Source organism: Hyperoodon ampullatus, assembly GCF_949752795.1.
Source record: "Hyperoodon ampullatus genome assembly, chromosome: 6".
NCBI classification, from domain to species: Eukaryota; Metazoa; Chordata; class Mammalia; order Artiodactyla; family Ziphiidae; genus Hyperoodon; species Hyperoodon ampullatus.
In genome coordinates, this window is record NC_136919.1 from 121429510 (window position 1) to 121454815 (window position 25306).

The following is a 25306-nucleotide window of genomic DNA, read 5'->3' on the forward strand; positions in this document are numbered from 1 at the left end:
TTTTTTTACGCCAGAAAAACAGCTAGGATATGAATTTGACATCACAAGCATGGTGAGATCTGGAAAAGATTCTGAGAATGCTATTTACTTCCATACAAAAGGTCACAGAATTAATTCTCTAAGCCAACATTTGAAATTGGTTGGCCAGAGAGCCTTGGATGTTTGGAAAATTAATGGGTGTACGTTCAAAATGTATTTGTTCACACATTTCTAATAAACCCTTTTATAAGACAGAGAACATTGTGTCCAAATGATTTTACAATTGCCTTTTGAAGAGAGAACTTTGCAAATGGACAAGATCACTCCTACAGGATCACTTAACCTAGCTGAGTTAGGAGAAAACTGCTTTTGAAGAATAAATTCTGTGAATTATTTTAGTGTGCTCTGGACTCTGACTTGAATGAATTGTCAGATGATCCCCTGGGACTCTTAAAAATCCAGCAGCTTCACATCTGTCCATTTATGTCTCTCAAATGATGTCGCTGGGGCCCCACCGAGAGTATTCAATGTCAAACATACATCATTATAACTTTATGTCTATGGGCTACATAAAAATGTCACTTTGGAGGATGTGGTTACATTTAGTGGAGCTGATGGCTATTTTTTTGTTCAAGCTTTAAATAGTTTCTTATCAGTGATTTAATTCAGTCATCTTTGTGTGCATCCTGTATTATTTGGGGGAGGAGAAGATGGGGAAGTCTGGGGTTGGGAGAATGTACTTGTAATCCTTAATAACTAATGTTGATTTAGTGTTTACTATGTGTCAAGCACTCAGCTGAGCGTTTTACATGTATTAACTCATGTATTGGTCACAACACGTCTCCAGAGTAAGTACTATTATTATCTTCCTTTTGGAGATGTGAAAACTGAAATAGAGTGAAATGAAGTGACCTGAGACCATAAACTCTATGGTCACAGAGTTTATGTGAATGACTCAGCCTAGGTGCCCACTAATAGATTTCATTTCAATGGGAAAACTTTCAATAAAAGGGGCTGGCTAGAGAGTTCTCCGAAAAGAACTTCGTTTGAATAAACTTAGGTTTGTTTGGATCTGGGCCTCTTTTTCTCACGTCCGGAAACTACAAATTCTTGGTAATCCTTGAAGATATCTCAGTTTTATACTTTTCAAAGAAAAAGACATTCAAGAGTAGTGAATTATCTGGAATGCCGACATACTAATGCTTTCTGGAAGGGGGAAAAGTGGGTGGAGCGCTGGGGTGGCCATCAGGTCATCTCACTTTTTGGGAAGCCATATCAGAAGTTCAATTGTTGAGCATGGAACTGTGTCCCACGTATTGGAGAGGGCTATTTCGTGGCCCTGATAAGATCTGGTGAAATGCTCTAATTCCATGACAGGGAAGCCCTCTCTAATACCGAGAATTTTGGAGACCTCCAGGTTCTGAGTGTTTTACTCTGGGTGTTCACTGAGAAGTTCTTCAGTGTAGTTACAAAGACGATGAAAATTGTCAGACAAACTGCTCCCTTGCACCCAGCCTTTTGCACACTTATACTCCAAACCCTGGATCTCCTTCCCTCTTCAGGGGTGCTGTCCCAGTGATTTGGGAGAAGTGTGTCTCTGGCCTTTGGTATTCGTTTTATAAAACTCACACTCAATTATCTTTTTTAAGGGTCTCAGACACCTCTAGTCCTCTCTGAAGGAAAACATAAATAGATAAATAAATAAACGTGATTGCACGTTTATATATACAGCTTTTCTTTCCCCCCAGACCAGATTGATTTAAAAGGATACCATTGTCTTGAGTAAATAACATACCCAAGCTGGAGCAAATTTTATTTGAGTAGATGTTAGTCATTGCCAAAGCAACATGGTTTTCCAATTGTACCTTGAACAATAGAATATTAATATGATATTATAAATTTCTTTTAAAATTTATTACTTTGAATTCTTTCAGATTGACATTAACGCTCTCCTGTCCAATGGATCTCAAGAATTTTCCAATGGATGTACAAACCTGTACTATGCAAATGGAAAGCTGTAAGTAGGAACAACTTCCTTTTTCTGAATACTTTAAAAAAAGAGAGTAGATGTATATTTGATGGGTTATATAGATAATTTATTTTGTCATTGTTTTTGTCTAACATTTACTAAATGGGCATGTTATCCTCTACATAGTATGGAAAGGAATGATGTCTATCAGCACATGCACTCTATACTGTGATAAAGAAGTAAATTCAGGACTAGAAATACCAGTTTTTAAGCTTGAAAAACAGCTATTCTCTCTATACAAATCAAAGATAAAAAGGATGATAACCATTAAAGACAAACTACCATTCTTTTTAATGGAGTGTCTGTTGTAGTCCAAGCATTTTGAATATATTATTTCTCATACAACAAAGATGTTGTTATCCCCATGTTTCCACATATGCAAATGGTCACTTTGAGTGATTTTGCCCCAATTTATGGAGGTGGTAACAACGAACCATCTGGCTTCAAAGGCTATGCTTGCTCTGAACCGTTTTGTTGACCCCTCAGTATTTACTCAGAGAGTACACTGCTGGCTGTGTTGTGTGTTATCTCTGGAGAAAAGACATTTCTCACACTTTATCAGAGATTTATCCAAGCTTATAGGCGTTTCTTTAAATTTCTTCTTTCAAAGTGGATCCGTGTGCATCACGGATTAAATGTTAACACACGAAAACTTAAGGTCCTTCTGTTTTTCTGCACTTATCTATAGAATCAGCCCAAACTTAATTGGTTTTCAGTGTTTAATGCCATACAGAAAGTAAACATTATGCAATATTTTTCTTGTTATGCTATGTTATATCAAGAAAAAAAATGTCTGATATATTCCTTGAGAAAAAATTTGCAGGTGGCTCTTCAGCCTTGCAGGCCTCAGAGGCCAGGTCTGTAGTGCGGTGGAGCTGCCACTAGATGGCGGGCCTATGTCGTGGGGGGATGCAACCCGCCCTCCACATTTGATGATTCTTATTAAAGTGACGAAGTGGAAATACCTGTTTCTCTGATAATATCGCCTTCTTGTTAAATTCAAATGCGTTACTTTTATACGTAGTTCTTAAATATTAATCATACTCATGGACAAATTACTAAATTAAGTGAAAGGAAAATAAAAATCTAGTTTTAGTTGGGGGAGCTATTTAGCAAAAAATGCGGGGTGGTGGTGGGGAGCAAGACAGGATTCCCAGCAGTGTGCATTTCTAACTGTTCCAGGAAGGCATTTTTAAAAATTAATTAATTAATTCGTTTATTTTTGGCTGCATTGGGTCTTCGTTGATGCGCGCGGACTTTCTCTAGATGCCGTCAGCGGGGGCTACTCTTCATCGCGGTGTGTGGGCTTCTCATTGCGGGGGCTTATCTTGTTGCGGAACACGGGATCTAGGCGCAGTTGTGGCACGCAGGCTCAGTAGTTGTGGCTCGCGGGCTCAGTAGTTGTGGCGCTTGGGCACTAGAGTGCAGGCTCAGTAGTTGTGGCGCACGGGCTTGGTTTCTCCGTGGCATGTGGGATCTTCCCGTACCAGGGCTCGAACCCATATCCACTGCACTGGCAGGCGGATTCTTAACCACTGTGCCACCAGGGAAGTCCCCAGGAAGGCATTCTGAGGACAGGCTTCTTGGTTGCAAAATTAGGTACACGGGAGAGTATCGAGAAAAAAAAATCGTATGAAAAATAGTCTAAGACACACTGGTTCCCTAATTACTAAACCAAGGATGCTGGATGTTATCCGATAGTGAGGAGCTATTCAAGATGTAGGAGCAAGAAAATGAGTTGGTCAATATTATGCTGTTCAAGATTCTCTCAGCCAGAGGAACCAAGGTTATTTAAGAAGGTTTCATAATATTCCAACAAAAAGAATAAAAGTAGGGACAAAAAGGAACAATGTGGAAGGTAGGAACAGTACAGGCTGATGCTGTAGAGAAGGCAAAATGTTATCTTTAACGCCTTCAGGATGGGCCTGAAAATTAAATGGAGATAGGACAGATTAACAGAAGAAAAGGATACCCGTTTATTTAATGTTAAGTTTTACATAACATGGGGTCTGTCATAGGGAGATGACTAGTCAAGGAAGTGGCCAAGCCTAAATGCTCTTATACCAGGTTGAACAAAGAGAAGCAATTGTGGAAAAGTACCTAGACTGTGTGGGGAAACTAAAGGAAGATGAGAATTATTTTAAAAAGGTCTGTGTGTACAGAATTCTCTTGGCTTTGATTCCTGGTACGGGGAGCACATCTTTCACATGGGAGTTTTTATCTACAGTTTTCAGGAAGAAAAGGGGAGATTAGAATGGTCTTCTTGCATCTGCTGTTTTTCAGGTGCCTTTAGCTCAAAATAATCCTTCTGCTAAAGTGGCATATTCGGGGGGCGCATATTCCACCATTCTTCATTCACTTCAATACAAAGTGGTTGCAAAGGCTCTGGGAATGAGTGAGTCAGAGCTAAAGAGCTTCCGTAGGTAGAATCGTTTTGGAAATACTGACAGAGAAAGAAAACATAGAATAAGTAAATGTTGAAGGGAATATTGAAAAATCCAATCTTAATGTATTTGAAGTTCAGGAAATTTAGATATAAAGCCAAAGGGAAGAGTGAGACCTGAATACTATTAACAGCCATCTACAGAGTGGTTCAACCATAACGAAATTTTTAACAGAGAGAATGCACAGACAAAAACAAACACACAAAGAAGAGCCAACGCTTAACAAAGGCCTTCATTTCGAGGTTGTTGGAAGGAATTCCAGTCAAGGGGTTGTCATAGATAGCAAATTAAAATCGCAATCATGCAATCTCAAAAGAGAAGCGGCAGCTGAGGAGATCTGTTTAAGAGCATCAAGTGCTGTGAAATGGTGGGTTTTTTTTTAAGTACTTGAAAAAAGTCATTTTTATTGATGATAAAGACAAATGTGATTAGAATGATGAGGCTCAAAGCTGGATTCCAAAAACTTTTAAGAAAAAGGGGGAACATGATGAGCAAGTGGTAGCAGTGAGTGAAATCCATAGTTCCATGAACGTTCATTATTACAGATGAGAGAGTACAGGGCCTAAGGACAGCTGGCTCACTGGACTTCGTTAGAATAAGGAAAGCATCCTGGACTATTTTGCAGACACACATGCTCATGTAACAAGACCTTTCGTCTTCCTGCCTTTCCCAGAACATTTCCAATCAATCAAAAACCCAGTGCGGGAAAGCAAAGCCTCTTGTTGCCTCCGCCTTCTTTCTTTTTTTTCTTTCTTTCTTTTTTTTTTTTTTTTTTTTTGCCGTACGCGGGCCTCTCACTCTTGTGGCCTCTCCCGTTGCGGAGCACAGGCTCCAGACGCACAGGCTCAGCAGCCATGGCTCATGGGCCCAGCCGCTCCGCGGCATGTGGGATCTTCCTGGACCGGGGCACGAACCCGTGTCCCCTGCATCGGCAGGCGGACTCTCAACAACTGCGCCACCAGGGAAACCCCGCCTTATTTCTTAATTTCTTTATCAAGAGTTGTTAGACTGTCTCAAGTATCCCTTTCATATTTCAGTCATTAAACACTTCCTGCCCCCTTATTAGAAATTAATTTAGCTCACAATAGAGATACTGTTTGTTAAACTCTTTTAGCAGATGCTAAGAAAATCCTGCCAAAGTAAAGGCTACTGAAGTCAAATTCTTCAAGGTGTTTTTCTTAAACTGTTTTATTTATTTATTTATTTTTTAGCATCTTTATTGGACTATAATTGTTTTACAATGTTGTGTTAGTTGCTGCTGTATAACGAAGTAAATCAGCCATAGGCATACATATATTCCCATATCTACTCCCTCTTGCATCTCCCTCCCACCCTCTCTATCCCACCCCTCTAGGTGGACACAAAGCACTGAGCTGATCTCCCTGTGCTATGCGGCTGCTTCCCACTAGCTATCTGTTTTACATTTCATAGTGTATATATGTCCATGCCACTCTCTCATTTCGTCCCAGCATACCCTTCCCCCTCCCCATGTCCTTAAGTCCATTCTCTATGTCTTCATCTTTATTCCTGTCCTTTATCTTTAATGCACAGAGTCTACCTGTTAATAAACTTGAATATATTCTCAGCTTTAATCTCTTGACAGCTTTGCATTTCTTCAGGACACTTCTGACGACATTTTCTCAATTGGCTGTCGGCTCCCCAGTTGCTTCCTATCCAATTATATTTTTATATTTCCTTAATAATACATGTCACTAACTGAAATGATTTTTTAAATTTCTCTGTTTACATATTTATTGTATACCCCTCCCCCCGCACTACATCTAACCTCCTTGAAGGACAGAGAAATTGTCTCTCCTGTTTATGGTTTATTATCCCCAGAAATTATGGTGAAAATTAAGATAATCTCTTTCTCTTAACTACAGTCAACCATGTGTGCATATCTTACATAGAGCAGTTAATGTGGCCCACTGTGATCATATTTAAACCATGTATTCTTTAAAGACATCGTCAATTTGCTCCATAGAATAAGTGCCCTCTTTACCCACAGTAACTGGGAAGATGCCTTGAGGCTAACTCATTGTATTTTCCCAGGCTCTACTTTCAACTCATGCCATGATACCACTAAGGTCTTCTGTAAGCTATGCTTTCCTCATTCTTCTTCTCTCCCAGACTTTCAGTAGTTTTTCTTTTTTAACTTTTAATTTTAATTGTGGTAAAATACATATACATAAAATTTACCATCTTAACCATTTTCAAATGTGCAGTTCAGTAGAGTTAAATATTTATATTCGCATTGTTGTGCAACCAATCTCCAGAACTTTCTCATCTTGTAAGACAAACTCTATACCCATTAAACAACTCCAAATTTCCCCCTCCTTGCAGCCCCTGGGAACCACCATTCTATTTTCTATTTTATGGATTTGACTACACTAGAAACTTCACAAAAATGAATCATGCGGTATTTGTCTTTTTGTGACTGCATTATTTCACTTAACATAATACCCTCACGGTTCATCCATGTCGTAGCATGCATGAGAGTTTCCTTCTTTTTTAAGCGTGAATAATATTCCATTGTATGCCATGTTTTGCATGTGATATACATGCAATTCATTCATCTGTTGATGGATACTTGGGTTGATTCCACCTTTTGGCCATTGCAAATAGCGCTGCTATGAACATGGGTGTACAACTATCTTTTCAATACCGTGCTTTTAATTCTTTTGGCTGTATATCCAGAAGTGGAATTTCTGGATCATGGGCTAATTCTATTTTTAATTTTTTGAGGAACTCCCCTCTCATTTTCCTTAGTGGCTGTAGTACATTCCCACCAACAGTGCACAAGGGTTCTAATTTCTCCCATCCTCAACAACACTTGTTATTATCTACATTTTTTGGTTGTAGCCATCCCAATGGGTGTGAGTGTCAGTAGTCCTTTTAGAACACCCAAGATCAGTTGTAATTTAAAGCATGATGTCGTTTTTCTGGGATCCTGCTGTTTGTTATTTACTCTTCAGAGCTGTCACCATTTTCCTTCTTCGTTAATTAATCCCCTCAATAACCACAGTTCCTTCAGCCCTCATATTTGCCACCTGCTTCAAATGATCTTTCCAGAGTATTCTCTTTCAGAACTTGGGTAGCCCCTTCCCGAGAGGATGCCCCGTGTCCAATTTCAATAATTCCTTAAACTATGCAGTGCATTGATGTTACCTATGTAAGAGAACAAATTCAAGAAAATGCATTATAACTTTAAGTCTTTTATTACGAAACTATATAAACTATGTTGTTCTATTATTTTTTCAGAGACTCAGTTTTCTCTTTTGTAAGATAAGAGAACTATGTTAGATGACAACAAAGGTTCCCTCCAATCTAGGATTCCATAAATTCTTTAAATGTAGAAGACCATAAATCTGACATGTAACATTATAGACAGCATCTAGAAACCATGGTGTATCTGCAAAAAGGATCAAGGAAAGAAACAAACAGTAAACAAAAATAATTTCATGAATTATCTGTAATGAAAATCAAGAGGAAAACAAACCAAACTAAAACACAAGAAAATGAAAATATGAAAGAAAGAAAAAATTTATAATGAAACTTTGGAGAAAATCATTTATTTTTTTAAAGGAACTCAAGAGCGTGGTTAAAGAGTTGACATGAATAAACTGGTGAGATGGGCTTCAGAAGTATTTTAATACAGTATTGAGGTCAAAACCCAGGAACTATGAGTGGTGATGGCAATGGCCATGGCTGACAAATTTACACTTTTTCCTCTGAGGCAGCTATGGTCATGGATCACTGTGAATGGACTCTTGCTAGTGTCGTAAGTATCCTGCTCAGATTCCAGGAGATTCTAAAGCCCCTTAAGGCATTTATAGAATGCTTAGTCAAATTTCTGGGATCACTGAAATCCCAAGTGACCTTGTATTGCTTCACAAAATACCTCCATCTGTAGTTGCTGGTTCTTAGCAGTTTGTTGATTTCTCTGCGTTCTGCGTCCGAGTGGAAAGTCCAGATGCAAATCTGAAAAACGAAAAGGAAAACAAAAAACCCACTATTGAATTGTGAGCATTTGTCAGGAGTAAGGAGGATTCATACCATTTCCAGTCCCCAGACCTGCTGGAGAACTGTTGATTTAAAATTATAATGATAATAGTTATAATGAATTCATAAATGTGAGGGGTTTCCGCAATATGCCCTTTATGTATTAATATGATACAAATATGCCATCAATAGAAGTTACAGTATTTTCTAGGAATAGTGACTTTTTTCCCCTAAGTTAACAAAAGTCTCATCAATTTTTCTAACATTGCTCTTTTGAAACTGATGGAATATATCTGTGAGTAGTCTGGACACAGACCCTGCTGAAAGTTGCTCTGATGTAGTTAAGATTCTCATCTGTGATCAAACCTTCATCATCAGCCTGTCATGATCACTGTTTCTGTCATCTCCATTAGAAAATAGCCATGATATAATCCCCTGGATGCAAAAACTCTCTGTTCTTGGAGTTCGCTTTTCACATTTACCTGAAATAATCAGCATTTAGTTAGCAAGTTGTGATTTAGAACACAAAAATATCCTGGTAGTGTGAATTACAATAAAATTGAATAATTTAGCAAAATGGTGTTAAATATCTAACAAATATTAATTGCCTAAAATAATAGAGAGATGATGCCAACTGAGTAGAGCTTTAAACTTCTGGTTCGTTTGTGATGAGCAATGTAAGACACGCACAACTTCAAATAGTAAAGCCCTCAACACTTCTTGTTCTGATGAGTCCAGCAAAAGGACATCCCATTTGGAAACATACTAACTTAGGTGAAATTTTATTACTGCAAACTCTCACCACAGTATGTTAAGATTCCTATAAATTTACCTTTTGTGAGTCAATGCTGATTTTGCCACGTAATTTATTTGCGGTGAAACAGAATAATTTGAAGTTGTTCGCTTTCCGTTATTCAGATAGTTTTCTGCACAAATGTCACTTTCATCTTAGGTATATTTGACGTTATAGGTGTCAACCTAAATAAAGAGGTAAGTGGAGGGAAGCTCAAATGACCAGAAATTGAGTTTATTCCGGAATAGCAGAGGAAATGCAATTCTGGAAATGCATGCTGTAGCAAGCTACTGGCATGTCCATTGAGGGTCTGAGGTGGACTCTACTTATTGGCAAGGAATGCAAAGAGGGGCAAGTCCAGACAGAGTCCAAGCAGGAAGTTCATTGGCTTGAGAACAGGGAGATGTTCTTGGACGTTTGCTGGTCAGGAGATGTCTCCATTTCTGTAAATCAGGCATTTACTGTCCTTAAGCTCCTTCCAGAGGGTTCGTGCATGAGATTCTCCATTTCATATCATCTGATTTCATTTCATTTTAGATTGAAATCCTTTTACATATAGGCTTTTGTTGTGTATAAAATATCAGCTATTTTTTGCTTCAGTTGGTAATATTCTTCTTTGTTTAAAGTTTTAAAAATAAGTAAAAAAATACTTAAAAATAGAAAAAATATATAAATGCCATGAGACAGAAGAACAATGTGGTTTATTTATATGGAAAATCGTAAAATAATAAATAATGAAGTGCAACATCTGCATTTCTATCATCCCGTTTTTCTTGCTCTATGTATGATATGTGAATTTCAATGTTTGAAATCTATTCATTACCATAATGCTAATTGTATTCTCTTGATTACTTCAATGAAAGTATTGTAGTGATAGACATTTTATAATATTTCACCTTGAAAAGAAATTGAACAAAAAAATTTATAAGTTTATTCTCTAGTGTTTATCCAGTCATGTTAAAATTTCTGCTATTTTGTAATGACACTCTTCAAATCCTTCTGGAAATAAGACTTTGAATTGAGTTTTCTTGCTAATATCATGTAGGACTTCTCTAGGACTAACCCAGCTTTTGGTTCTTGTAAAGGATTAGTTATACTGAAATATCAGGCATCAAAAAAACCTTGGACAAATCAAAAGATTATTATAGTACCTTCCTGGTCTCTACTCAAACTTTAGACAACATTTAGATGTTGCAAACTTTCCTCATTAAAATGGGTTCAAGATCAGGTCCTTTTCTGATTTTAGTTGAGATTTCTCACATGAACTTTAAAACACTGTACATTCAAGGTGTGGTAATTTTGTGAAGTTTTGAAAAATGTGAACAATGTTATCAGCATGATTGTCATTTGAGGAGACCAATTAGGAGTCACAAATTTTATTTCCACCATTATCCTGAGAGAGAGAGGGAGAAAGGTTACACTGACCGTCTATGATAAAGTCTTTTAGGTCTTCAGAGAGAAATGTAACCAAAGTACTAGTAGATTAATGGTGATAGGTTAGTTACACCAGAGAGTTTTAGAGAAAGTGTAAATACTAAGAAAATAATTTAGCGGACCTAAGAACTTAAATGAAACCGCATGTAACAACCTGGTTTATGGTAATATTATTCAAGTTAAATGCACAAATTATAAATTACAGTGTTTTAGTTAAATACATTTTGACATGGCAGTTGTTCCTTGTCAGGTTAATAAAATTTACTGCAGTAATATCTCTCCTGGAGATGGACAGCCAGCACCCGCCAAGTGTGAGCATTTTCTTCCTTTTGTTTTTTAAATTCCACCTGTTCCTTAAGAACACAAGATTTGAAATCCCAGTCTCTTTCTCTGTCTCTCTTCCAATTGAGGAAGCTGGACCAAATATGATTCCAGTTCACTTTTAAAACTAAATGTGAATCTATAATTTACTAATAAATCTCAAACTTGTTTTGAACTTAAATGTATGCGCAGCCCACATTTTCTCTTTAAATAAGTATTACTTTTACGATTTCCTCCTGGTATAAAATATAGCTGATGACAGGGGTGACCATATAATTTATCATCAAAATGGGGACACTTAGGAGAATAAATGAAGGGCACCACATGTATTTAAATTTTTATATCTTTGTAATATATATTTAGTAACTGACATGATTTTTATATTAGTGGATGAGTATAGTTCTAGGTTTTTAAATATAATCCTTCCTAAATCAAACCAAACTAATTTGGAATCATCTTTAAAGCTGCAATTTTGGTACTAAATTTGAAATTGTTGACACCGTTAGTGGATCTTGCTATATAGACTATAATGGTTTTATTAAGAAAATAATCTGTATGCAGTTGAGATAGCTAAAGTACTTGATAATTTTAGAGCTTAATTTTACTTTTCTTTGTATTGAAATAGGTAACTAGTTCAGCCCATATATTTTTACAGATATTGTCTTTGTCTTTGTCTTGAGTACCTTTTATCAAAAAAATGTTTTTATAGAACAAAACTCAGTCAAAATAGTTGCTTTTATTTAGGAATCTTTTAAAATTCTTCACCTAATTCACACGCTGGAAAATAGGCCTTCTGAATTCCATTGAATTTCAATATAAGTTATCCAATTAAAAACAAGCAGTCCATCAATATAAGTTTCTCCTAAGTTAAGATATTCCAAAGCACAGTTCTTAAATAAATAAATAAATAAATAAATATTGTGCAGCATTTGAGATCTCACCGTTCTCCCTTACTATTGTAGGGATTAATCTCAATGTGTACCTGTTTAGAAACATCATATTTATAATTCCTATCTGATAAAAAGTTTCAGAATCTAAAATTCTGGTGCTCCATTCATAACATAATTTGATTAAATATTTTCAACTGATTTTGAACAAATGCAACCGAAATTTAGAGAACCTATTTACTGAGAGTTCAATACCATTACAGAATATATAAGTTCATTTTTAAAGTACTTTCAAATGTTCAAATTAAAAAAAAAATTATCTGATGGCAAGCAGTAAATAGAGAAACGTGTTATGCCATGATGAAATATAATTTTTAATTCAACATCAGCTTTGTCACACAGAGAATTATAGTTCACTTCACTCGACGTTCCTATAAAAATGTAAACTTTAACAACTATAACTTCTCTTCAATTGATGGAATGGAGCAGAGCTTATGGATGTAAAATAAATCATATATGCATCGTTACTAATTTCAAGAATATTGCATCTCCATAGATTTTTCAATTTAGTGAGAACGTAATTTTTAACATGGTGATGAGTTCCAACAAATATTTTATTCAAGTCCATCACAAACAAGTGACATTTATTTTCAATGCTGAACTTTTTAAATGAATTTAACAGACTTTACAATAGAATTTACAGTGACATCACATACTTCATCCTCAACACATGTAATTCCAAAAGAATTAGATTTAAAAATCAAACTCATTTAAAATCATTTTTACCAATTTTCTCTTTGAATCAGGAAATGATACTGAAACAAAACTGCCATCATTTAATTGCTTGCAAATTTCCTGTTATGTGCTTTTCCAAGAAAACCTGAAGTCAAAAAAGAGTGGAATTAATTCAGAAAAATAAGCATTCGATCTAAATAAAAATTCAGTTTTCATAGAGTGATACGTAAATGCTCCCCCTGCAAACACACTTATCAAATGATCATCTTTGGGCAGTATTCCAAAAATGACTGTATCTTTTGAAATAGATGCTGATATGTTTTCAGCTCATTTGTGTCTTGTGGCTTTTATGTGGACAGTGCTATCCTGTAGCCCCTTTCGTGAATGTTAAATATAAACAACATTTTGTTCAAGTTGCACCTTCACCATCTACTTTTTGTGTGAAATGGAAATTTGGTGCTTGCTTTTTCAGTAAATATTGAATTCTTTTAGCCATTGCTGCTAGGAGAGTTTATTACAAAATATGAGTGTTGCCAAATAATAAAATAAATGTAGGTTTTAAAGCATTCGGGTTACTTCCTATATGATCCTTAGCAGTACTAAGCTAGTAGTACTAAGCAGTACTCAGCTTTCAGTTACAACTAACATAATTTTCTGTGACACTTAGGCACTTTGACACTTCACAGATGTCCCAGGTTTGTACACCAAGTGCCCTGCAGGGGGAACAAAAGTGAAAACTACTGCCACTGCTGCGATCAGGAGTTAGCTGCCCTTGAAATGTTAGTTACTGAAGGGGTCTGATAAAGAGAGAAGGACCACTGCTGAAGTGGGCTGTTTTACAGGTTTAACCTAATATTTCATACTCTATTATACTATGGAGGAATCTAGAAGTAAAATTGAAGAGATACCAAACTAATAATGATGTATTTTAAAACAATGATTAATAATGACACCTAATCTAAAAATGAAGAATCTAGAACAACTGATAAGTCAGAGAGGATAGGGGGAAAAAAAAAAGGTAATCTAGGGCTGTTTTGGCAAACCAAGATGTATGGTTAGAATTCTTATAACCAAGTGACTCCTTTACTAAGAGAAAGGAAGAAAAAGGGAAATCCTGAAAGACTGAATATTTTTTCTCTTAAGACACTAAACTCTCAAAAAAACCCTGAGTCATCTTTTTAAAAAAATTAATTTATTTTATTTATTTATCTTGGCTGCTTTTGTTCGTTGCTGTGCTTGGGCTTCTCATTGTGGTGGCTTCTGTTGTTACAGAGCACGGGCTCTAGGCACGTGGACTTCAGTAGTTGTGGCATGCGGGCTCAGTAGTTGTGGCTCCTGAGGTCTAGCACTCAGGCTCAATAGTTGTGGCACACAGGCTTAGTTGCCCTGCAGCGTGTGGGATCTTCCCGGACCAGGGCTCAAACCCGTGTCCCCAGGCGGATTCTTAACCACTGTGCCACCAGGGAGGTCCCTGAGTCATCTTTAAGTCTACCCCAATCAGATGGGATGGAGGCGTCATATTAAGATACAAACAGTTGTAAATAATTGAAAACAAACACCCCTCTATTTTTCACATCTGAGAATAGTAAATATTTAATTTAACACTGCTACACCCGAATAACTGTTACAGTCTTTCCTCTGGAAGACTTTATCTGATTCTCCTTCTGCTCCTGTACTCCAGCTTAGTTTAGACCCCTTTCTGCACTCACATAGACCTCTGCTTATTCTCTGTCAGACTCTTCACAATCTGTTAGTTTATCTGTTTTATTGTCAGCTGCCACTATTCTACGAGCACCTTGACTGGAGCCAGGTCATTCTACAGTGCCAGCCGTTTACCTAGGTACTTATATAGGGTAGGAACTCAACAATTATTTATTAAATTAATGAACTAGTTAAATTAATTCCAGGGCAACATTTTGGTAATAAAATTTTTTCTTATTGGCAATATTTGAATATTTTTAGAGATGAGATTTTTTAAAAATAGAGTTTTTAGAGCAGTTTAAGGTTCACAACAAAATTGATCAGAAATTGACAATTTCCCTTACACTTCCCTACCCACCCCGCACATGCACATCCTCTGCTAGTGTCAACACCCCACACCAGAGTGGTGCACTTATTACAATCCGTGGACCTACATTAGGGTTCACTCTTGGTGGTGTGCATTGTCTGAGTTTCGACAAATATGTAATGACATGTATTCCATTGTAGTATCGTACAGAATAGTTTCACTGCCCTAAATATCCTCTGTGCTGTGCCTATTCCCTTCTCCCTCCCCCCAGATCCCTGGTTACCACTGATCATTTTCCTGCCTCCATAGTTTTGCTCTTTCTAGAATGTCATGGAGTTGTAGCCTTTTCAGATTGATTGACTTCTTCCCCTTAGTAAGATGCATTTAAGTTTCCTCCATGTTTTCTCATGGCTTGATAGCTCATTTCTTTTTAGTGCTGAATACTCTTCCATCATCTGGATGTACTGCAGTTTACTTATCCCCTTACCTGCTGAAGAATATCTTGGTAGCTTCTAAGTTTTGGCATGTACAAAGCTGCTATAAATTTCTATGTGCAGGTTTTTGTGTAGACATATTTTCAACTCATTTGGTTTTCAACTCATTTTGATTGCTAGATCATATGGTAAGAGTATGTTTAGTTTTATAAGGATCCACCAAACTGTCTTCCAAAGTGGCTGTACCATTTTTTCATTCTCACCAGCAATGAATTCTTGTTAGTCCACATCCTCATCAGTATTTGGTGTTGTCAGTATTCTGGATTTTGGTCATTCTTATAGGTGTGTTGGTTTCTTGTTGTTTTAATATGAAATTCTCTAATGACATACAAGAATTTTTTAAAAGATTATAAATTTATATCTCCTGATATCTTATACAAGCCCTCTACCATTTCTTATGTTTAATTAGAGTTTTTTAAAAACTATTTTCTTATCTAATGTCAGAGAAATTGGGAATTTGCATGCTTTTTTTCAGAGGACTGGGAAAGATCTCAAGGAAAAATTACAATTCTTTCAAATATTGTAAACTTCCACAGCATATTAATTGCATATCCATTTAACCCATTTTTTTGTGCTTCAAGCTATGATTCATTATTTAAATATGTATCAGGAGTGTATTTTCTAAGATATTTGCATGCACAAAATTATACACATTTAAAAAAATTCTGCATGCATCCATTTCAAGCTCTCCACTCGCCAAAGTTGATGAGAAGTCCAACATCGTAAATTCTTCAGGACGCCCCCTGCTTCGTAGTGTTAGGAAACAGTGTCTGGGTTTATGTGAGTCTTGAACCAAAGTCTATGAGGCTATTATGGCCAGGCCACTGCTTCTCCTCATGGACATCAATGTCATTACTAGATGCTGAACATTGGGTTGCGACTCGACTAGCCCCAGAGGTACCACTCAAGACTAGCCCCAGAGGTACCACTCAAGAAGTTCAGGCTCCAGAAGCTTTTTCTGCATCTCAAGATTACACCTACGTGTTACTTTCCCGCGCCACAGATATTCACACTGCTATGGTCCGCTTGACGTTCTACACCCTCCTCCCCCCAGGTATAGTGCCGCTGGCAATTGGCACAAGTTTTTAATGTTTATACATGCTTAGATAGCTTTCTACACTTTATCTTTGATTCCTTTGATCAGCCTGTCTGTTTCTTTAACAGTAACTAATCCTATTCTTTTTTTTTTTTTTTTGCGGTACGCGGGCCTCTCACTGTTGTGGCCTCTCCCGTTGCGGAGCACAGGCTCCGGATGCTCAGGCTCAGCAGCCATGGCTCACGGGCCCAGCCGCTCCGCGGCATGTGAGATCTTCCTGGACCAGGACACGAACCCATGTCCCCTGCATCAGCAGGCGGACTCTCAACCACTGCACCACCAGGGAAGCCGTCCTATTCTTTTTTTATAGTGTATTTTAATTAGATTTATAAGGCTATATTCAATGATATCATAAAATCAGAGGGCTGGAAAAGGCTTTGGAGTTCATCTATTTTAACTAACACAATGATTAAGGGTCTCATAACATTCCTGACGATCATTTCCTAGCCTCTGCTTGAGGGAAGCTTGTTACCTTACCAATTCCACTGTGAAATTCTTTTAGAACATTCTCACTTACACTTATTTAGCTGAAATGTGCCTTCTTGAACTTCCTATTTTGTTTGTTACTTTTCTGTCTTCACCTTTGTCTTTCCAAGGTGAAAATTCTCTGATCCTTCCTATAGCTTTTTTTCCTTTATATATTATCTCCCTTGATAATTTCAGATAGTCTACAATTTTAATATCATCCTTAGATAGGTGACTCTCAAACTTATAACTACAATCCTGATCTCACTTTCAATGTATAGGTCTGTGATTTCAACAATTTTCAACATATAAATCAATGTTCAAACTTGTTAGCAGCACCTGCATCTCCTGCTAGCATCTTAAAATCAGTGTACCCCCAAGTAAACCCATCAGATACAAACACACAAGCACATCTTCCTCCTTTCCCTTTATCTCTTTCTAATTCAAACAGTCAACCTCCTCGTACATGTTACATACTATTTTAGGTACTGGAAAAATATATCAGTGACTAAAATAGAATAATCTCTGCTTTTATAAAGTTTAAATTCCAGGATGCTAGATAAAAAATAAACAAAATAAAAACTTGATGACTATATACCATGGCAGGTAAAGAGTAGTTCAAAGGAAAAAAATAAGCAGGAAAGGGTAATGTAGACTCATTGGAAGAAAAGTATTTTGTAAGGTGGTCAGGGAAGGTTACTCTACTGACATGACATGTAAGCAAAGACTGTGGCATAGCTACTTGTCAGTGACTTAGACTTGAAACTTTGAAAAGTTCTTTAACTTCTTGTTTTCCCTTAACTATATATTTAATTAATTTCCAATTTTGACAAAATGATCTACTGAAGTATTACCTCTACCTTATATTCCTGAAGAACCATTGAGGAAGAATGAAAATTTTTTCTTTACCTTCTCAAGAATGCAAATAAACCTTTTAAAATTTAATTTATTTTATTGTGTTCAAAACACTTAGCATGAGATCTACCTTCTTAACAGATTTTTAGGCGTACAGTACATTATTGTTGACTGTAGGTATGATGTGATACAGCTGATCTCTAGAGCTTATTCATCTTGTTTGACTAAAACTTTATGCTTGTTGAGTATTCTCATTTCCCCATCCCTCAGCCCCTGACAGTCACCATTCCATTCTTTAATTCTATGAATCTGATAATTTAAGATGCCTCATACAGGTGAAGTCATGCTGTATGTGTCTTTCTGTGACTGGCTTATTTCACTCGGCACAATATCCTTGAGCTTCATCCATGGTGCCACAAAAACTAAAAATAAGACTACCATGTGATCCAGTAATCCTACTTCTGGGTATTTATCACAAGAATTGAAACGAGGATCTTGAAGAAATACTAGCACTACTGTGTTCATTGTAGCACTGTTCACAGTAGCCAAGATGTGGGAACAAGCTATATGTCCATTGACAGACGAATGGACAAAAAATGTAATATATACATACAGTGGGGTACTATTCAGCCTTTAAAAAGAAGGAAATTCTGTAATATGGGGGGAAAAACCCCTTAGTTTCTGAAGGTGGTAGTTTCTTAAATCTTGGTTGCAATGTGAGATTGGAAACCATAGCAATGAACTCTTCTTTTTTTGTTGTTGAAGTATAATTGATTTACAATATGGTGGTAGTTTCAGGTGTATAGTAAAGTACAGCAAAGTAATCTGAAAAAAATATGAATATATAACTAAATCACTTCACTGTATATTTTTCAGTGAACTCTTCATGCTCTTGTAAATTAAAATCTGTTTGTGTCTTGAACGTTAAATGGATCTTTTGCCTATGCATGATTTTTAACATCATGCTTTGATCATTTGGAAAACATTAGCTTAATGAGTTATTCAGATATTCCAAACATTGACACATGACATTATACAATATTGAAAAGTCACATCTGTTAATATCACCACTGAGCTCATCAAAAAATCTTTAAGTATTGGGAAAATAATTTTTCCAAAATTTAATGTTAAATAGAAAGCTCAAAATCCACCATTGACAACAAATACTGTCAGTTGTTTCCCTCAACACGATAGGTTCACTCACTTCCTTTATTTTCAAGAAAATGATTGGCCATATACCTAATCGTAATAACCGCAGTTTGCCAGTCATTTTTTTTTCAAGTAAAAATGGTGTTTCAAGCAAAACCAGCTGGCTTACTTGCAAATCAATCACACCAGTGCTTTCCCTTAGAAGAACCGTCGTGTTACAACGTGCAGCTGAAGTGCTTTATCCGTACTTCCCATTTTGATACACAGAATATTAAAAGGACATTTATATAAGGGTCAAAATTTACTAAGATTATAATTGTTATTGTTTCATCAAGGATTGAGGACATTCTTAAATAAAATGGCATTGTTTATACTGCAAGATACGGCAGTAAAGAATACAATAACCACTAGCACAGTTTGCAGCCACCACTTTTATTCTAAAGCACTAGAAGTTTTACTTACTGTGTTTTCACCATCTGGACCAATGTCAACACAATGAAAAAGGCAGATAATGTCTTATGAATATGAAAGCAGTTTGGATTTTGTGAATCCCATGAGAAGATTCTCCTAGAGTAATGTTTCTAAAGCACAATTTTTGTCATGTTACTCCCCTGCTCAAAAGATTTCAATTGTTTATCATTGCCCACAGGGAATTTTAAAAAATCAAACTTTGCAACCTGGAGTGTAAATTTTACATAATCTTACATTAATTCATCTTTTCATTCCATATGCTTCTTCATGCAAACTGGCTCTAGATAAAGTTATTGCTATTCCTATTATAAACCTTGGGAGTTTGTGGTTTATTTCAAACAATTATACTATTTCCTTTGCCTGAGTGCCTCACTGTCTCTCACATTCTTTATATGCTGGTCTTGCCTTTCTTCAAGGTGCAACTCAAATGAGGCTTAAATGGCTATTATAGATCCCTCTTCTGAAAGCACATACATAGCACTTTGAACCTCTCCCGTGCCACTTATTTTCTACCTGGTAATAGCACCTCACATCCCCTGAAACCCAGTAGGATGCCTTACATATGGTCTATGCTGAATAAATACTTGAAGAAACAAGTGTTTGCTTGCATTGAGTCATTTGTTTACACGTTTCCCTGCAGCTACCCTATGAGATTGTTGGCTGAAGGTAGGGTTAATGCTTTTGTTCCTTCAATGAAGTATTCCTTGTTTTGGAACTCATTATGGTACAAGGCCATTCAGCTCACAGCCTCAATCTCATTAGCCAGTCTCTTCACCTTGGCAATTCTCAGAATTGTATAAAGTTCTGCCAACCAAAAGCATAAGGATGCTAAAATACTGTGAACTGTGTAGAAAAGTACTGATTTTTTTTAAAGTTATGTTTGAAGGCTTATTGAGGCAAAATTACCATTTAGTTAATTTCCTTGAACATCCACTTAGTTACTTAGAATAAAAGCATTACTGCCTAAAATTGTCGTTTCACTATTTTCCTTCTGGTTTCAAACTTAAATATTTTATGGACCTTAAGGAAATAGCATAGCTTGATTAGGATATGCCCATGCCTAAATCACTTAGTGTGCGTGATTATTTGACACAAGAGCAAGCTGAGTATGCTGTCTATAAATTGCATCAGAGACTGACTAAGCCTTGTCTTTGAGGGAATTTCAGAGAGCTACTTTCTTTTCACAGAAAACCCTAAGAAAAACTTACAACATGAAAACAAAACAGGGTTGCAGTTCATTTCTCCATTTATCTGTCTAAATTGGGAAATATCTCACATATTTTTGTCTTCAGGGATTGCACATATGGAAGAATAGGGTACCTGTCTTACCTGGAAGTAAATAAGAATCAGTGCCTATTTTACTTTTTATCCTTGAGAAATGTGCATCTATTTCCTCTTTAGGTAAAATGGTATAGACAGTGGATATACCAAAAGGCTTACAAATAAAATGAAAGCCTTCTATTATTAGCCACCAAATCATTAATTGCAGGGTTCAATGAAATGTATTCCAGTGCAAGCAAGTCAAACATAAGTCCTTGCTGTGCTAAGTCCAATAGTCTAGAGGACAGTCCTGCAGGTCTTCTTATCTGTCCTGTAACCAGAATTCATGCATGTCCCCTTCAGTCTAGAGGACTTTACAACCTCTACCAAATAGCGCTTGCTTCCGTAATGAGCCATCATACGGATGCTGCTGCTGCTAAAGCCACCTTCCCCCGTAGCCAGTGGAGTGGATGTCGTGAGGTGTGCCCACGGGTCAGGAGGGTGGGCTGGGCATCTGGCTCCAGTCACTATCACCACAGCTGGATCAGATTCAGCTCTTTCAGAGATGTCTTCCAGGTATTGTGGGAGGAAGAAAGGTGATCAGTTCCCTTCCAGACACCTCGCCCTGCTCAGCCTAACCTGGCCCGCCCCAGCTGTTTCCAATCATGCACACAGCCCCTTGTCGACAACATTAGCTACCAGAGAATTTGTTTGGGACACTTTCCCTTGTTTGCCGCTTGCTTCATGCACCTAGAGCTTCTGCTTCCTTTATCTGGCCCCTTGCCTTAGTTCAGAGGCCAGACTGTGCTTCCTCTCCTCCTACCTCCAGGGCAGCTGTGAACTCTGACCACCTGCAATCTTCCCCGCAGGTGACGTTCCCTTTGACTCCTTCTCTGCAACGGCCTTCAAGTGAACCTTTCAACAGCCTCTCATTCAGAGGGAAGAAAAAGATCAAATTCTGCTTTCCTTAGATACCACTCCTATAGACAGATGACATTTTAATTTGCTAAAAGACGCTGGCTTATTACAAAATATATTCGTGAATTCTAGTCAGAATTCACTCATGCTATGTGCAAGATTTTATCCCTCCACAAACGTGGATTTTCTTTGTATACCGATTTTCCCTGAACAGCAGACATTTCTATCTAAAATATCCTTTTGTCCATTTTGGGACTCGGGACATAGAAGCAGATGCCATAAACTGAAATAGTTAATGAGTAAACCAAGAAAGGTATCAGCTCTGGTTCGTTCCCGCCATGGATGTTATAGTTTAGATCATTTCCTAACCCGTGACGATTTCAGTTTTTGTTGAAAGGGTCCTGAATAATTTGAGAAAAGGTGAGGAGAGATCCAATGCAGTGGAACCAAAATTAATTGCTGAGTTAATGTAGTAGCTGCCCATCCCAAGGCAAGAATGTATATGCCTATTCTTTAAGGTTCCTACATGCCATGCCATACTTATTAGCCTACTACATTTTCTTACATTATTTGAAAAATATTCTGTATGAAGAGACTTCAGTAGACTGGAATTGTGCCGTGCGTAGCTCAATCAATAGAGTTAAGGTGACACGGTTTGGTGTTCCCATCCTATGGGAACACTACAAGTGATTATTTTAAATTTCACTCCTTTGCATGCCCTTTTCGCTCTAAATATTTTTATTATGTTCTGCCTAGTTGGGTACACAATGAATGATCTCATTTTTGAATGGCAAGATGAGGCACCTGTACAAGTGGCAGAAGGACTCACTTTGCCCCAGTTTCTGTTGAAAGAAGAGAAAGATTTACGATACTGCACTAAACATTACAACACAGGTAGGAGTTGAGTGTTCTTCATTACACTTATGACTTGTGGTTTTATGATATTCAGATGTTTCTTAATTATAGCGCTAGGTTAATTATTTTAACAATTTATAGCTGAATTTTTTTTATAGTCATAGAGCAGAGAATGGATGTCTTTGAAACTTATGGAAGCTTTGACTCATCACATCTTGTTATATAATTGGTTTGTATGGAACACAAGAAATGCCTGGTGTTCAATTATATTTAACTAATTTCTTTTTTTGTGAAATGCCTATAGGTACATAGTAATGATGTTTCCAAAAAAGTTCCTTTAATTTCTATGTGAGCGATAAAATGTACTTTTTAACTGTCCTGTAGCTGTAAACATTGTGTTTGCTTAAAAAATGAAAGAGGTCGCTTTTTTTTTAAGGCTTCACTTGCCTAAATTTTTAGTTTAGCCACAATGTCATGCATTTCAAGATATTGTTACTAAGCACCTACTACTCACATTGACACAGTAGCCTTTTACCTTTGAGAAAAAATATCAGATACAGTCATCAACATCAAGGACTGTAAGACTTGTACATTCATGTTATTTGTTCACTTCTCTCACAACTGGAACTGGCTATTTCCATAATATCTCTTCTAATTGCCTAATCTACAAGTTCCCTTAAACTGCCCACAGTTGAGGCATCACTCCAAAGTGGCGAGCGCGTGGCCTCCCACTAGCATCTGTGGCTGCTCTTATTATTTCCTTATAGTAACTATGATTTTTCTTGGGCTCAACATTTCCAGAATTGTGACCTGACCTTTCACTATATAGTCAGCCCTCCATATCCATGGGCTCGCATTCAAAGATTCAACCAACTGGGGATTGAACATATTGGGAAAAAAATTCCAAAAAGTTCCAAAAAGCAAAGTTCTCCCTGTACCATTTGTTAAAGAGACCATGCTTTCCCTGTTGAATAGTCTTAGTCCTTTGTCTGAAGTCAATTGACCATAAATGATCAGTTCTTGACTTTCAATTCTATTCCATTAATCTGTATATCTTTACTTATGACAGTACCATACTTTGTGATTATTGTAGATTTGTAGCAAGTCTTGAAATTGGGAAGTGTGAGTTCACCAAATTTGTTCTTTTTTTCCCTCAAGGCTATTTTGGCTATTGTAGGTTCCTTGCATTTTCATACTAATTTTAAGATCAGCCTGTCAATTTCTGCATAAAAGCCAGTTGGGATTTTGATAGAAATTGCAATAAATTTGTAGACCAATATGGGAAGTATTGCAATCTTAACCATATTAACTCTTCTGATTAATGACTACAAAATGACTTTCTATTTATTTTGATCTTCTTTAATTTTGTTCAACTGTATTTTGTAATTTTTGGTGTAGAAGTTTTACACTTTTTTGTTAAATTTATTTCTAAATATTTTATTTTATTTGGTTCTTGTAAATGGAATTGTTTTCTCAATTTAATTTTTGGATTTTCCATTGCTAGTGTACAGAAACACAATTGTTTTTTGTATACTGATAGTGTATCCTGTAACCTTGCTGAACTCTTCAGCTCAAGTAGATTTTTAGTGAATTCTTTAGGATTTTCTAAATACAAGGTAATGACTTCTACTTATAGAGATAGTTTTACTGCTTTCTTTTCAGTCTAAATGCCTTTTATTTAATTGTTTGCCTAATTACCCTGGCTAGAACCTCAAGGTACAGTGTTTAAAAGAAGGTATAAAAGCAGACACGAATCAAGTGAAATAATAGACATTTTAGTACTTTGCAAGTATGAAGTGCTAATCAAATGTGAAGTAATAAGATTATATATTATTTCCTGAAATAGTACACTGTTCTATTACATTGCTTCTAGGTGCTAACAGAAAAATAAGAAATCTATTTTTCAGAAAACAATTTGCATATATGATTTGGGATCCCATTTCATTATAACTTTATAATTATATGAAAATAATAGTTATATAATTTCATTATAATTGTACAATTATACAGAAAGGTGTAGGGCAAAATTATGATGAAAACAAAATTGTGACATTTGCTGCAATAACAAAGACCTATTTTTTACCAATTACTGCATTTATTTCACAACCAATTAGGAAAGTTTACATGTATAGAAGTGCGATTCCATCTTGAACGACAAATGGGCTACTATCTGATCCAGATGTACATTCCCAGTCTCCTGATTGTTATTCTCTCCTGGGTTTCATTCTGGATCAATATGGATGCTGCTCCAGCCAGGGTAGCCTTGGGCATAACCACCGTGCTGACTATGACTACACAGAGTTCAGGATCACGAGCTTCCTTACCAAAGGTAAGTGTGCTAAATGGGCACACACTCATATTTGCACTAATATGTATATATATCATTATCCATTTTGGCCAGATCTTTTTCAGTAGTATTTACAGTTGGTCCCTGATTTACCATGGTTCGACTTAATGATTTGTTTGACTTTTATATGGTGTGAAAGTGATAGGCATTCAGTAGAAACCGCACTTCGAGTTTTGAATTTTGATCTTTTGCTGGGCCAGTGATGTGTGGTATCTGCTCTCATGATGCTGGGCAGTGGCAGCTACAGTTCCCGTCAGCCACGTGATCAGGAGGGTAAACAATGATACACTCACAAGCCTTCTGTACCTAGACAACCATTCTGTTTTCCACGGTCAGTACAATATTCAATAAATTACATGTGACAGTCAACACTTTATTATAAAATATGCTTTGTGTTTTTTAAAGATGTGCTGAAATAAAACATAGGAATACCTTTTTATGCATTTAGCAACATAGCAATAGAAAATTATTTTCTTTTTCTAAATGAAAAAATTTCTAAGAAAGAAATTTCTACTGTCTAAATTAAGTAATCCTGTCTGACCTCCAACAAGCTTCACTATTCTTTTCATTACAATGATGTACGTTAATGTAATAAAATCATATTCACTTTCCTGGTACATTTGATGCTATCTCCCTGCCATGCCAAGTAAATTATAAATCTTCTGTCATGGCTTCCTTACCCCTTACTATGAATTGCATTCTCTGGCTCAATTTATTCAATTAAAATGTCTAAATAAATAAAAGTTGATGGCAGGATATTTTAT

General features: G+C 36.6%; 1 protein-coding gene across 2 annotated transcripts in view; it reads left to right on the forward strand.

The window, feature by feature from the left end:
• Positions 1 to 25306, forward strand: part of GLRA3 (glycine receptor alpha 3) — a gene marked incomplete at both ends in the record, with an annotated part of 167588 nt that overhangs the window by 107838 nt on the left and 34444 nt on the right. For both annotated transcript variants that reach the window (XM_079707061.1, XM_079707060.1), the window contains 3 exons: positions 1914 to 1996; positions 22097 to 22234; positions 24310 to 24524. In XM_079707061.1, the coding sequence (XP_079563187.1) occupies positions 1914 to 1996; positions 22097 to 22234; positions 24310 to 24524 (436 nt within the window). The remainder of the gene's footprint in view (positions 1 to 1913; positions 1997 to 22096; positions 22235 to 24309; positions 24525 to 25306) is intronic.